Source organism: Mus caroli, unplaced genomic scaffold, assembly GCF_978045245.1.
Source record: "Mus caroli unplaced genomic scaffold, Mus_caroli_1 scaffold_3, whole genome shotgun sequence".
Lineage (NCBI taxonomy): Eukaryota > Metazoa > Chordata > Mammalia > Rodentia > Muridae > Mus > Mus caroli.
In genome coordinates this window covers 110,861,049-110,874,000 of record NW_028227258.1, presented here as the reverse complement: position 1 = coordinate 110,874,000, position 12,952 = coordinate 110,861,049, and the positions used below count along the sequence as shown (strand labels likewise).

Sequence of the window (12,952 nt, the reverse complement as noted above, 5' to 3'; positions counted from 1 at the left end):
AGGACAGACTAGCTGTAAATTCACTGTGGTCGCTGTGTCTGCTTCTCAAGTGCGGGAATTGCAGGAGGCCCAACTCACTTCTCTACCAAGAAAATCTTACATCTGGATATGGTCTCGAACACCTTTGATCTCAGCACTAGGGAAGCAGAGCTAGGCACATCTCTGATGTCTGTAAGTGTGATGCCAACCCGGTCTATTCAGGACAGCGAGGATTATATAGGGAGATCCTGTCTTAAAAATTCAACACAATAAAATTGTCAGTTAGAATGAACTTTAAAAAATTATTATTATTATCATGATTATTTGCAGTGCTGGGAGTGAACCAAGGGCCCTTATATGGTAGTACATGCTAAACACTCTACCTCTGAGCTAAATCTCTATGTTCTTAAGAATTAACTTGGGCCAGCCAGGCGTGGTGGTGCACGCCTTTATTCCCAGCACTTGGGATGCAGAGGCTGGAGGATCCCTGTGAGGCCAGCCTGGTCTACATAGTTCTAGGACAGCCAAGGCTATTACACAGAGAAACCTCATCGTGACAACCGAAGTTGGGGGGTAGGGGTAGAAAGAAAGAAAAGAAAAGAATTAATTTGGGCTACATGAGTAACAATAGTGTTGTCTGTATTTTCTAAGTGATTAAATAAATAAACAAAAGGTCTTGTCTCCTCTAGTCGCTTCTTTCTTTCCTTCTTCGTTGGTGGCTGCCCTGCCTCCCTCCAGGGGAAGGGACAGCTTTGTTTTCTTCCTTAGGACAAAGGCCAGAGTAATTCTATGTCTTGGCAAGCGCCAGGGTCACAGTAGGTAACCAACAAATGCTTGGTGTTTTAGTTTTGTGTGTATATCCCTGTGTGCACCTGTATTTGCATGGGTGGGCATGCACCATGGTGCACGTGAGGTCAGAGCACCGCCTACAGAAGCCAGTTCTCAACTTCTGATACGTGGATGCCAGGAGACCCATCCTTGTCCGGTTTAGTGGCAGACACCTCTTCTCACTAAGCCATCCCACAAACACGTTTTAGTTGAACTGGGGGCTACCACAGTGTTGTGGATAATCTAATTTAGGAAGCAAGAGATGGGGCCTCTGCTGGAAGTCCTTACTGCATAACTTACCAATCAAAGTCCCTTGTAAGCTTGCTAAACAATTCGATTGCATGGTGCCTCGGATAGCTTGGTTAATGTCCTGGGCTCAAAAATCTAGGAACAGTTATACGAAGTAGCAATGCAGGGTGGCACTCATGTGACCGTCAGTGCTACTATTGGGAAAGGGATAAGTGGCCTGACCTACACGAGTCGCACAGATCGACACAGTCTAACCACTCTTTGGTGGGGGAGAGATTATAAACTAAAATAAATTTCAGAACCTATGAGGAAAAATGTATAGCATCATTTTCGTGGGTAGACAATGCTCTTTGTCCGTCTTACTAATGCAGTGTCCTTTCTGTACCATCTACCTTGAGGCTACTACTGCTGAGCCACAGTGTGTTAGCACATAGTGTGTGTTATTCTTACATGTGGTAACCAACAGGAGCTACCTACCACATTACTGCCTATTTGAAGCAGACATAAGCCTTTATTTAGGGCCTCACACCCTTTTCTCTCAAAAGCTGAATTTATTACTTTGCACTTACAAAATAGAAATCCTTTGGTTTTCTAAATAATAAAAGAAAATAAAATGCACTGGAAGCTAAAAACCAAACCAAACCAAACCAATTTCTTGCTGCTGCAGACGGTGCCTCTTGCTAGTGTTCAGCTAGCATGATCTTGTCCCTGGGTTTGAGCCTCAGCTCTGCATAGCCTGAGTTGGTGGCATGCACCTGTAATTCCAGCCTTTAGGAGGCAGAGGCAGGGGAATCAGAGGTTCAAGGTGCTCTGCAGCTACACAGAGAATCTGAGGCCAGCCTGGGCTACACAAGACTGTCTCAAAAACCGAAATAACACCGGCAAAACTTCTGTATCATAATTAGAGGGAGATTTTTCAAAAGAAGCTGTTCTTAGAGCAATCTCACACGAACAATAGGCACAATAGTTCGTCTCCTACTCTTAGTTATTCGTGCTATGGAACAAATACTGCCCAGCTGCTCTATCAAAGAACACGGGGAAGAGGCCATTGTCTGGTTCCTTCCGCTCGCTGGCTCCCCCTAGCGGGATTGGTGATCAAATGCTTGTTGACAACACGTTTCTCTTTTGGGTGGGGATTAAGAAGATAAAGGCTGTTTGGGATATCTCTACAATGGGTCCTAGGCACTGTCCTGTCAATCCCAGGATGGCCCAAGTCCCTCAGAGTTCTAGTGCTTGAGCAGCAAAAGGGACCTAGAAGCCCTTAGTGGCTCTGTGTTCCCACCCCGTCTCCAGTTTAAAGTGACTACAGTGATGACCAGCAAGCCAGTGTCTGACACTGATGACCACTTCTGTACTGACTCAGCTTCCAGACAGCCTCGGGCTGTAGTCAGCCCCTTCCACCCTCAACAGATACCGCATGTGCCGTCCGCCATTCTGAGAACTAGTTATTATCTCCCAGTGCCTCTTTCCTAACAGTCTTCTCTTGGTGTTTGATAAGACCAGAGGGTGAAACGTTGCTCCAGTGGCTGGCCCCACCGAGGTACCTGCAGCGGTACTAGCTGGATCATGGGGGGCGAGGGGGGGAAGAAGGGGGAAAGGACACAAAAGTGGGAGCTGACATTTTGGTGTCTGGGGGATTGGGGGGGGGCTGGGCATGCATATGATGAAGACACACTGCATACACATGTATGATATCTCAAAGAACACATAAAATATTATTCTCTAAAATAATGTCATTTTTAAAGACATTTTTAGGTTTGACTACAGTCAGTGAGATGACTGTAGGAGACGGTCTCAGCTGTACGTTCCATCTCACCACAGGACTTCCGTCGATCCTAGTCACAAGTGAGATGACAGGGTGTGGGAGTCTCTGGGAATCCCTGTTTCGGCTCTCTCTCATCCTCTGCCTACACAGGCTCTGCTCACTTTTCTGACAAGTCTCTCAGATGTCAGTAGCACCCCAGCTCCAAGCAACATGGAGCTCAGCCCGGCCACTCAGAAGTCCTCTCTCACCCTTCAGAAACTGCAGGTACCTTGGTCCCAGTATCGGCTTCTCTGCCTCTACCTAGACAGTCACCCAAGTAACGTCTGAGCCACAGGACAGTCAGGACTACATAGGAAACCCTTGTCTCAAAAATAAATATAAACCAAGTGTGTGTAGGATGACACTGGGTGTCCCGATCTATCACTCTCTGCTTTAGTGCCAGAGACAGGGTCTCCCTGAACTTGAGGTATGCCAGCCCAGAGACCCTCCCATGAGACCCAAGTAAAAGCCTTGTGAGTGCATAAGGGACCAAGCCAGGCTTTTTACTTGCTTTCTGGGGATTTGAACTCAGATCCACTTACTTCAGCAATATCCGCTGAACCATCTCCTCAGCAGATTAAATGATTTATAAAGAACAGTGTGAGCTGGTGAGATCGTTTGGGGAGGGGGTTGGGGTTGGGGTAAGGGTGTTTGCTGTTCACCAGCAGGGGTGTAGTAACTCCAGAAAGACCAGAAACTGCTGAATTCAATCTCACATGTAAGAGACTAGATAAAATTAAGCAACAGCTGGGTGTGGTGGTGCACGCCTTAATCCCAGCACTCGGGAGGCAGAAGCAGGTGGATTTCTATGAGTTCGAGGACAGCCTGGTCTACAGAGTGAATCTGAGGCCAGATGATTTACAGGGTAAGATTCTCTGTCTCATCTCCTCTTATCTTCCTTCCTTCCTTCCTTTCTCTCTCTCTCTCTCTCTCTCTCTCTCTCTCTCTCTCTCTCTCTCTCTCACTCTGAGCCAGGGTCTCTCTACATTGCCCTGGCTGTTCCGGAACTCACTATGTGCCAGGGATTAAAGGCATGCATCGCCACTCCCAGCCATCCCTCCATATGCATTTCAACAATGAAAAAAAATCTTTCTGCTTCTTTCTATAGGGCAAGGGAATTTAAAGTAACTTTTTTTCCCTACTCTACTGATGGTATAATAAAACTAGTTTGTCCCAGTGATGAGAAAACAGTCAGGAATACTCAGTATGACTCAGAACAACAATTACTAGCAAGTCCTAAGTCCTAGTGAACAACAGCAGGTAGGCTGGCCTCAGAAAGTCTTTAGCAGCTGGCCATGGCTTCACAGAGGATACATATTTACGATTTATTGTGAGGAGTCAGAACGCTGTCTTAAAACACGTTCCCTTCTTTGTTTCTCAGAGTGAACAGGTGGCAGCTTACTGGGTAATGGATCCAACACACTCCATGTCGATTGTTGTCTTTGTACTGCCCCTTGAAGATCAGCCTCCCGTCGGAGTCGTACTCCTGGGCCGGTCCGTTCAGCTCTCCATCCACATAGGTGCCTTGGAGAACACCTCCGTCCTCATAGGTGTAAACGCCCTGGCCCTGCAGGGCGTCGTCCACGTAAAATCCCTCCAGGGTGCTGCGGGACAAGGCGGGACAGAAAGGACAGTCTGATGAACTGGTGTTATACTTCCTCCCATCTCTCTCCCTCCTTCCTTCTTCTCCCTCTCCCCTGCCCTGCACACCTCCCCTCTGCCCCCCACCCCCAGCAAACATTCGGCAGGTAGATTATGTCTTGCTGTTGTTGGCTCTCTCATTCCACTCTGTGGGTCCTGGGGATCAAACTCAGGTTGTCAGGCTTGGTGGCAAGCACCTTTACCTACGGAGCCATTGAAAAACAAAGGATCGGGTCCAAGGACCCACAGGCTCAGCTCTGTTTCAACCCTTACACGTATTCAAAACAATACCTGGAGTTCCCATAGGAACAATGTCAAAAGGCGGACAAATGGTTGGTGATGTCAGCTTGTTGGTAGGGCATTTACCCAACATGCCCAAGGCCCTAGGTTCCAGGAAGCCTTAACCCATAATCCCCTGGTTCTTATGAACCCCCCCCCCCCCACACACACACACTTTTTTCTCTGCCAAAGGAAAGGAAGAAGAAGAAAGCCACAGGTTGGGCTGAGAACAAGTCTCACCTCCCTGTGTCTCCGTGGCCAGGCAGGAGCGCAGCTTACACCGGGCACTGGCATTTCTGCTATTACACTCATCTCATGATGGTCCCTCGCTTCCGCCTGAGGGCCAGCACTCACTGACCCCCTTGGATGGCTCAAACATAGGGGTCTTCAGTCACTCGGGTATGGCCTAGCTTATGCAACTGGTCATCTTATTTTCAAGGCACTAACACTGAATTCTACAGTAGCAATGACAGCTGGAACCAGACCAAAAGGCTCTCCTTTGCCTCCCTTTGGAGACAGGGGAGGCTTTGTTTTTGTTTTACAGTCATGTATTCACGAACGACAGGGACGGGCTCTGAAAAAAATGTGTCCTAAGATGGTTTTGTCATTGTATGAACAACACAAATATATACACATACAAATCTAGATGCTATAGCGGCTTCAACACGTAGGTTACATGAAAATCTTTTGGGACCTTTGTGGCATACGCTGTGTGCGTGTCTCTGTGTGTGTGTGTTAGCTGTACACATGTGTTCATATACACAATCAGTGGTGTAAAGGAAGACTGTAGGCTCAACCCTGAGGTCTCATTAGCAGCCTGACGGAGCCTGAGCCCCACGGTGCTGGACCAGAAGAAAGCTCAGAAGAAAGCGCACAGTATGTTTATGTCAATTACACCATTCTTTTCTTACCTCTGTCCTCAGAAAATACATTTGGAAGATCAGACATATGTTTTGTGTCCAATTTACTTATACAATGGAAGTAAGTTTATCAAAAATTCTATTTGGAATAAAGGAAAGGGCAATCCAAATCATTTTAAAATTTTTAAATGTTAGGGTCCACAATATGGCTCAGTGGGAAAAGGTGCTTGCTGCCAAATCTGAGGATATGAGTTTGATCCCCTGGGCACACATTATGGAAGGAGAGAACCCACGAAGGTAAGTTGTGCTCTGGCTTCCACATGCAGCTCAGGGCACCTACGCCTCCCTACACATAACATCCACACACAAAATAGACAAATGTAATTAAAGATTAAAAAATTAAATATAAGGTACTCAGAAATCACTATGGTTTGATTAACACCAGCTTCTATTCACAGATGCAGCAAGAGCCTTGAAAAGCATCTTTCTATGTAGTGAGCATTGTATGGGGCTCTTGCCAGCATGGTGCACAGAACACGCACAGCCCAACTATACTCCATGGTAAGCACACACTGTATACTGGGTAGGCAGGATAAATGCATACCTTACACCAGGACAAGCGGACACTGTGTACTAGGTTAAGTGGGACAAGCGGACATGATATACGTCATGTTCTGGGGCAGGTAGAACAAAGCGAGGCATAGGGACTGAGCGGGCTGCCCCCGCCTCTGCCGAGCAAAGCCTTGTCTTGTGATTGAGAATGATCCGTAATTATTAAATGAAATTCACAGCCCGAGCACTGACAGCTCCTGATTTCATTGTAATTACACTACTTGTGGTCTCCCAAGGGGATAAATAGTTCTCTTTCCCGTTTGTTTGTATTATCAAAGACAAATAGGCTTATTAAATTCACGAAAGGAATAAAGTATACTTTAACATCGCTTTTGCATAAATAATCAAAACTCTAAACTCAGTGAGGCTGAATTAATGAGCTGCAGCTGTCATTAGAGCCACACAATTAAAAAAAGAGAGCTGCTTGCTCGGAGAAGGGCTGCATTCAACTGACGGGGAGATGAGGCATAGACTGCAGGGAAGTGAACCATCTCTCTTCATTGCTGGGTGGGATTGTCAGGTAAGATATAAGACGCTCAGTAAAGTCTGAATTTTAGGCAGGTTATAAACTTCAGCAGGTGTATAGCCCAAATATTGAGGATACGATATAAATATAAATATGTTTTGTTGTTGTTGCTGGAACTATTAATTGAACCACGTGTTCAAGTTTTTATTTGCTAGTCCTGTTTGACTTTAGGTCTTCCGTGTACACTTGGGCATTACCCCACCAGACGAGCATGCCAATACTGCTCAGATTCATGATCAAATCTTGAAGGCACGGGTCCTTTGGACAAGTTACTATCCGTGTGCCTTGCACATATTTTCAGTTTATGAATGCCATGGCTTGCATTTGGAGGTACAAGGACAACTTTTGGGAATCAGCTTCTCCTGCTGTAGGTCCTGGGAGCTGAGCTCAGGTCATCTGGAGAGAGCTTTGACCCACTGAAACATGGCTGTTTGGTTTTTGTTTTTGCCATACAGGGTTGGTCCTGCTTGTCCTGAAACTCACTCTATAGACCAGGCTGGCCTAGAACTCAGAGATCTGCCTGCCTCTGCCTCTGCCTCTCAAGTGCCAAGGGAGGAGGTGCCTCTACTGACACATCTTGTTTTGATCCTGGTCCTCACTGTTTTCAGAGGCTTGTGCTGCCTGCCAGCCCAACCTCACTCCACTCTCATGGGAAACAGCTTTGTCCAGCTGGCTTCCCAGGCACTTCCTAGCACTGACGGTCCAGGGCTCAGTCCTTCCTACGCTGGACAGACAGCAAACAGTCTACAGCTCAGCCAGACTCAAGAGCCCTTAAAACTACATTCTTGGGGATGAAAGAAAGATGTTTCTCTTTCTGTAATAATATATGTATGACCCAACTGAATGGAAAGAGGAAGGAATTGATATCTTTCATGTTAAAAATTTTAGGGCTGGTGAGATGGCTCAGCAGTTAAGAGCGCCGACTGCTCTTCCAAAGGTCCTGAGTTCAAATCCCAGCAACCACATGGTGGCTCACAACCATCCATAACGAAATCTGATGCCCTCTTCTGGAGTCTCTGAAGACAGCTACAGTGTACTTACATATAATAAAATAAATAAATATTTTAAAAAAATTTTAACGTAATGTTTTCATTGGAACAAACAATAAACCAAGTATCCCCAAGCTACAGAAAGTATGGGTTTTCATTATTCCTATCCAAAGAATTTGATTGATCTTTATGTGAACATCATGCATTTCTAATTTCCCTCCCTGTCCTTTTTCCTTCCCTCTCTCCCTCTCTCCCCCTCTCCCCTCTCTCTGTCACAGAGTCTCACTGTGTAGCCTAGGCTGGTCCTCAAATGTAGGATCCTCGGTCTCCTTAGTGTTGGGGTTATATGTTTGTACCACTGTGCTCACCTCTGCTCACCTCTGTATTTGACTCTTGTTTGTTTTGAGACAAGGTCTCATGTCCTCAGGCTGGTCTTGAACTCACTATGCAGCTGATAATAAACTCTTGCTCCTTCTGCCTCCCCTTCCTAGGTGCTGAAACTGTAGGCAGAGACCCCTGCTAACGGCTGCAGCGTTCCCCCCCCCCCCCGTGTGTGTGCGTGTGTGTGTGTGTGTGTGTGTGTGTGTGTGTGTGTGTGTGTGTGAAGAGGGTGTTTGATCTCTTGGATCTGGAGTTACAGTTAAGAGCCATCTAATGTGGGTGCTGGGAACCGAACCTGGGTCCTCTGGAAAAGCAATAACATGCTCTTAACTGTGGAGTCATCTCTCCAGCCCTAGGTTTAATGTTCTTAATCTGTGTTTCCTTTTAACATGTGACAGGATTCCTCAGGATATTAAGAAATAACAAAAATGGTCTTTGGATTGATTGATTGATGTTTTTTTCTGGTAATGGCATCTGAAACAAACATTGGACAGCTTAAGGAAAACATCTAACTACATTTCTTTTCCTCACATTCACAGATTGGCCTTCTTATTTTTTAAAACCTGGTTTTGGTGGTGTTGTTTTTCCCAAAGCTCATTTTATGAGGTGCTAGGTTCGCAGAGATAATGAAATTAGGAAATATAACTCAAAATAATGGAGACATTTAGCAGTTCCTCACCCCAACGGGTGCGCCTGCGTTTTATTCAAATACTACCGTATTTCCATTTGAAAGTCACCTCTATAGTATCTGAATACACAAAGATATTTAGAAAATTTGACTTTTCTTCATGGTTTAGGGGCTGAGGAGTTTCTGTCCTTTCTACTTCATGGGCCTAACCATCATTCCTTTTCTCTAGCAGGTGCCCGCAACCTGTAACTTCCGGCTGCTTAAGGCCTGGGATAACTATGAATATGGCCAATACTAAATCTCAAACTTGCTTAAAACTTAAGATTGACTTTTTTGGGGGTAACTATTACTTCAAAAGTTTGAATAACACTGACTCCCAATATCAAAAGGCTGGACACACCTGCTAGTGTGTCCTTGTCAATGCTAATGTCACGAAAATGAATTCTGGGCCAGGCGTGGTGGCACACGCCTTTAATCCCAGCACTCGGGAGGCAGAGGCAGGCGGATTTCTGAGTTCGAGGCCAGCCTGGTCTACAAAGTGAGGTCCAGGACAGCCAGGGCTATACAGAGAAACCCTGTCTTGAAACCACCCCCCCCCCCCAAAAAAAAAGAAAGAAAATGAATTCTGCTTTCAAGTCCCATCTCTAACAAATTAAACCTAGTTTGAGAGCATTGTTCTAGGGCTGATTTCGTGTGGCTGTGCCATTACCTAATACTGCAAGACCCGGAAAGTGAGGAGCCCTAAGGCATCGGCTAAAGCTACTTCCGGCTAACACAAGCTACTTTCAGCTAAGACCTTTACCATCTGGAGATGGGAGAGGCCGGGATCCATGACTTCAAAAGTTCATTTCCACCTCAGCTTCTGTGAAATGTGACCAAGCACTTTGTAACAATCTGGGAATTCTTAGGTGTCCTCATTTCCCCTCGGCCCACAGGGATCCCTCTCAGCAGAACACCCCAGGACAGGAAATCAACCTCAGAAAACGCCTCTGGGAGGCTCGCGGTGATAGCTCAGCGGGTAAGCCACTGGCCTTGCCAACGTGAGGGTGTGGTTTTTGTCCTTAAAAAAAAAAGAAAGACCAGTGTGGTGGTGTGGACCTGTAATCTCAGTCTAGCCTGCTTGCTGAGTTTCAAGCCGGTGAGAGGCCCTGTCTAAAAACCAAACCAACACTGAACACTCAGCAGGCAGAGCTGCTTGCTACCAAGCCTGGTGACCCACCCGAGCTCCACTGTGGGACCCTCGTGTAGGAGGAGAACCAGCTTCTGCAAGCTGTGCTGTGACCTCCACAAACACTGTGGCATGTCTAACCCCACCCAATAAATACATCTATGTAATTTAAAAAACCATAAAAACAAAGTTCATGTCACTGAGGAACAATGGAGCTTTTCTTCTTTATATTCTGCACACATGTACACCACACACACACACACACACACACACACACACACGACTAGGGTGCAGAAAAATAAAGGCATGCAGTAGCAGGTACTCTGAAACCTAGGTCGCATGTCCAGGAACAGCACTGAAAAGAAATATTTACACTCTGGGCTCCATGGCACACACTGGGATCCCAGAGCTCTTGAGGAAGAGGCAGAGGGACAGCGGATTTGAGGGCAGCCAGGTAGTGTTTAAAGAGCAGGAGATGAAGCTCTGTGGTAGAACACTTATCTGGCACTCATGAGGCCCTGGGTTCCCCAGTACCAAAGAATAATTACACATATGATAAATTACCTCGCTTTTTATCTTGGGTTACAGACGACAAGACTCCCTAAAATTACCGTTCCACAGCTTAGAAGTCGACGCCTTTGGATTTCTTTGTTCTTTTCTTTTTTGTCTCCCAGTTCTAGGCAAGCTCTGGCTCTATGCTTATAAATTTTGGTGGAACTCAGAACAGTTAAACTGTACTAAACACCCCAATTAGCCATTTCAGGCAAAATCAAAGATGCAGCTATCAAAGCCTTCTTAGCGGCAGAAAATCATTTCCATAGCAAGCTCAGGACCACACACACCCAGTGTGAGGCTCTATCCAGACCGAGCGGCACCACCAGAATCCCAAAATCTGATTTGCTAACTAACTACACACATGCCCTTATCTCAGGATCAGAGAGGTTAAGAGGTCTCAGTTTCTTGAACTAAGTCTCCGTTGCTTTAACTTAGATTACTGGACACATGCTTTAACCTCTCCTCCAGACTTGCTATTTCATGAAAGACATGTAAATGACTGCACGCGCATGGCACGTGGTGACCAGATAGGGCACCTGAGGTCAGAAGCAGCCAGCAAGGCACATCGGGGAAGGCACTCAGGGAGTCTTGCCCACTCCTGCCTGCTCAGGGAAAGTCTCCTGTGGCTAACAGGGAACACATTTTGGCACACTGGTTCAGATGCTCAGTCTAGCCCATAAAGCTGGAAGGTGTGCCGTCCAATACAACCAATTTGCTGGACCGTTGCCCCTAAGAATCAGTTCCTTGTTGGCTAGCCTCATCTAACCACCAAATTCAAAGTACGAACACGCTCATGCGCGCGCGTGTGTGAGCGTGTATGCGCGTGCGTGGCCATCTGGATAAGCTCTAACTTGTTTTCAGCTCCCACATCCACTTGGCAAGGACTTTACTATCATTATTTTAATCTATCACGTTAAGAGAATGTCTCACAAAGCATAGGAGATATCATAGACAGAGATGTGCACTCAAGGAAACTCTCCTTAGGTGGGGAGGGGAGATCAGCCATTTACAAAAAACATACATTGCTGAATGAATATAAAAATAACCTTGGCACAAAGTGAAAAATGGACCTTTTCCAGAAGAAGAGCTATGATGGAACTGTCAGGGAAACCACGCAGGGGAGCTATGTTCTGGAAAGAGGGATTCTGAGTGGCAGCGTTGATGCAACACCTTGAAAGAGACCCCTGGGGACCAGGGAACTGGTAGGTATTGAATTTGTGCCAGTGTATGTGTGTATATGTGATGTACATGCCTGTGCACATGGGTATATGTGAGCGCAGGCATATACATGCCATGGTCCATGAGGAGGTCAGACTCATGTGGGTGTCTGTTCCTGCCTTCCACCTTGTGTGATGTCATTAAGCTATGTTACGGTTCCTGGGTGGCCATGAAATGAATTTGTGCAAGACAGGAGTGGCCCCTAAATCTGCCATGGCAAAAGATCACTGGACAGACACATCCCAGGCTCGGCACACCTCAGGTTGGCTTCTGCACAGCCACCACAATCATTTCTGGTCACCAAAGCCCTGCATACACGTTGGGGTTACTCTCACCTTTTGCATGAGCTACACACAAGCTTTCAATTGAATTCTTCCATTTGTACCATTTTTTCCTTTGAAATAGTTGGGGATCCCCACGCCCCCCCCAAATAAAACAGAACAGTGAGGGCTACCTGCCGTCAAAGAAGAAGAATTTCCCACGTCCATTCTTTTCTCCATGCACAAAGTTGCCCTCAAATCTGTCCGTGGAGGAGTAGGTGACAGTGCAGAACCCGTGCGGTAACCCGTCATCGTCCAGGTGCCCTGGGGAAAGAGAAACCGTCAGCTCAGGATGGTAAGACAAGTCTCAGAAACTGCCAAGGGGAGGCCAGAAGAGGGCATCAATGCCCTGCATCTGGGATTACACATGGGTTTGAGCATGGGTTCTGGGAGCTGAATTCAAGTAAGAGTAGCAAGTGCCCCTAACTGCTGAGCCGCCGCTCCAGCCTCACTTCCATGTCTTGGGAGGACCAAGTGTGCAGAACTTTCTCAGCCCCTCACCCCCACCCCCACCCTGTTGAAGAATATCTACTTGATGTTTTGTGTACTTCGTGAACTGGCTGGTCCATACAGAAAGGCCGGGGCACGTCTGAAGACATAGAGTTTGCACTGGCTTGCCTTTTCCCTGCGACAGGGATGCATTGTCAGTAGAGCCATCTACACCCTGGTTACCACTGCCCAAGCTCCTAAGGCTCACACTTGGTTACCACCAACTTGTTTCACAAACTCCAGCCCCACCCCATTGGTATCTCCCCATCATCTGGGTGAGAAGATTTTTGCAGAGAAGAGTGAAAAATAAAGCCAGTCATTTCTCTACTGGCTTCTCCCCTGGGTTAACAACTGGGATCATGGGTGCAAACATTCAATACTGTGCAATGCAGGGACATGAAATACTCAATATGGCTTCCGGATGGC

The 12,952-nt window shown here is 46.5% G+C and overlaps 1 protein-coding gene across 1 annotated transcript in view; it reads right to left on the bottom strand.

Annotated features, from left to right (window-relative positions):
- Positions 1-12,952, bottom strand: part of Setd7 (SET domain containing 7, histone lysine methyltransferase) — a 44,929-nt gene that overhangs the window by 22,402 nt on the left and 9,575 nt on the right. Inside the window, exons 2-3 of the mRNA XM_021158736.3 lie at positions 12,172-12,301; positions 4,263-4,464 (exon numbers count right to left, since the gene is read on the bottom strand). Coding sequence (XP_021014395.1) covers positions 4,263-4,464; positions 12,172-12,301 — 332 coding nt within the window. The remainder of the gene's footprint in view (positions 1-4,262; positions 4,465-12,171; positions 12,302-12,952) is intronic.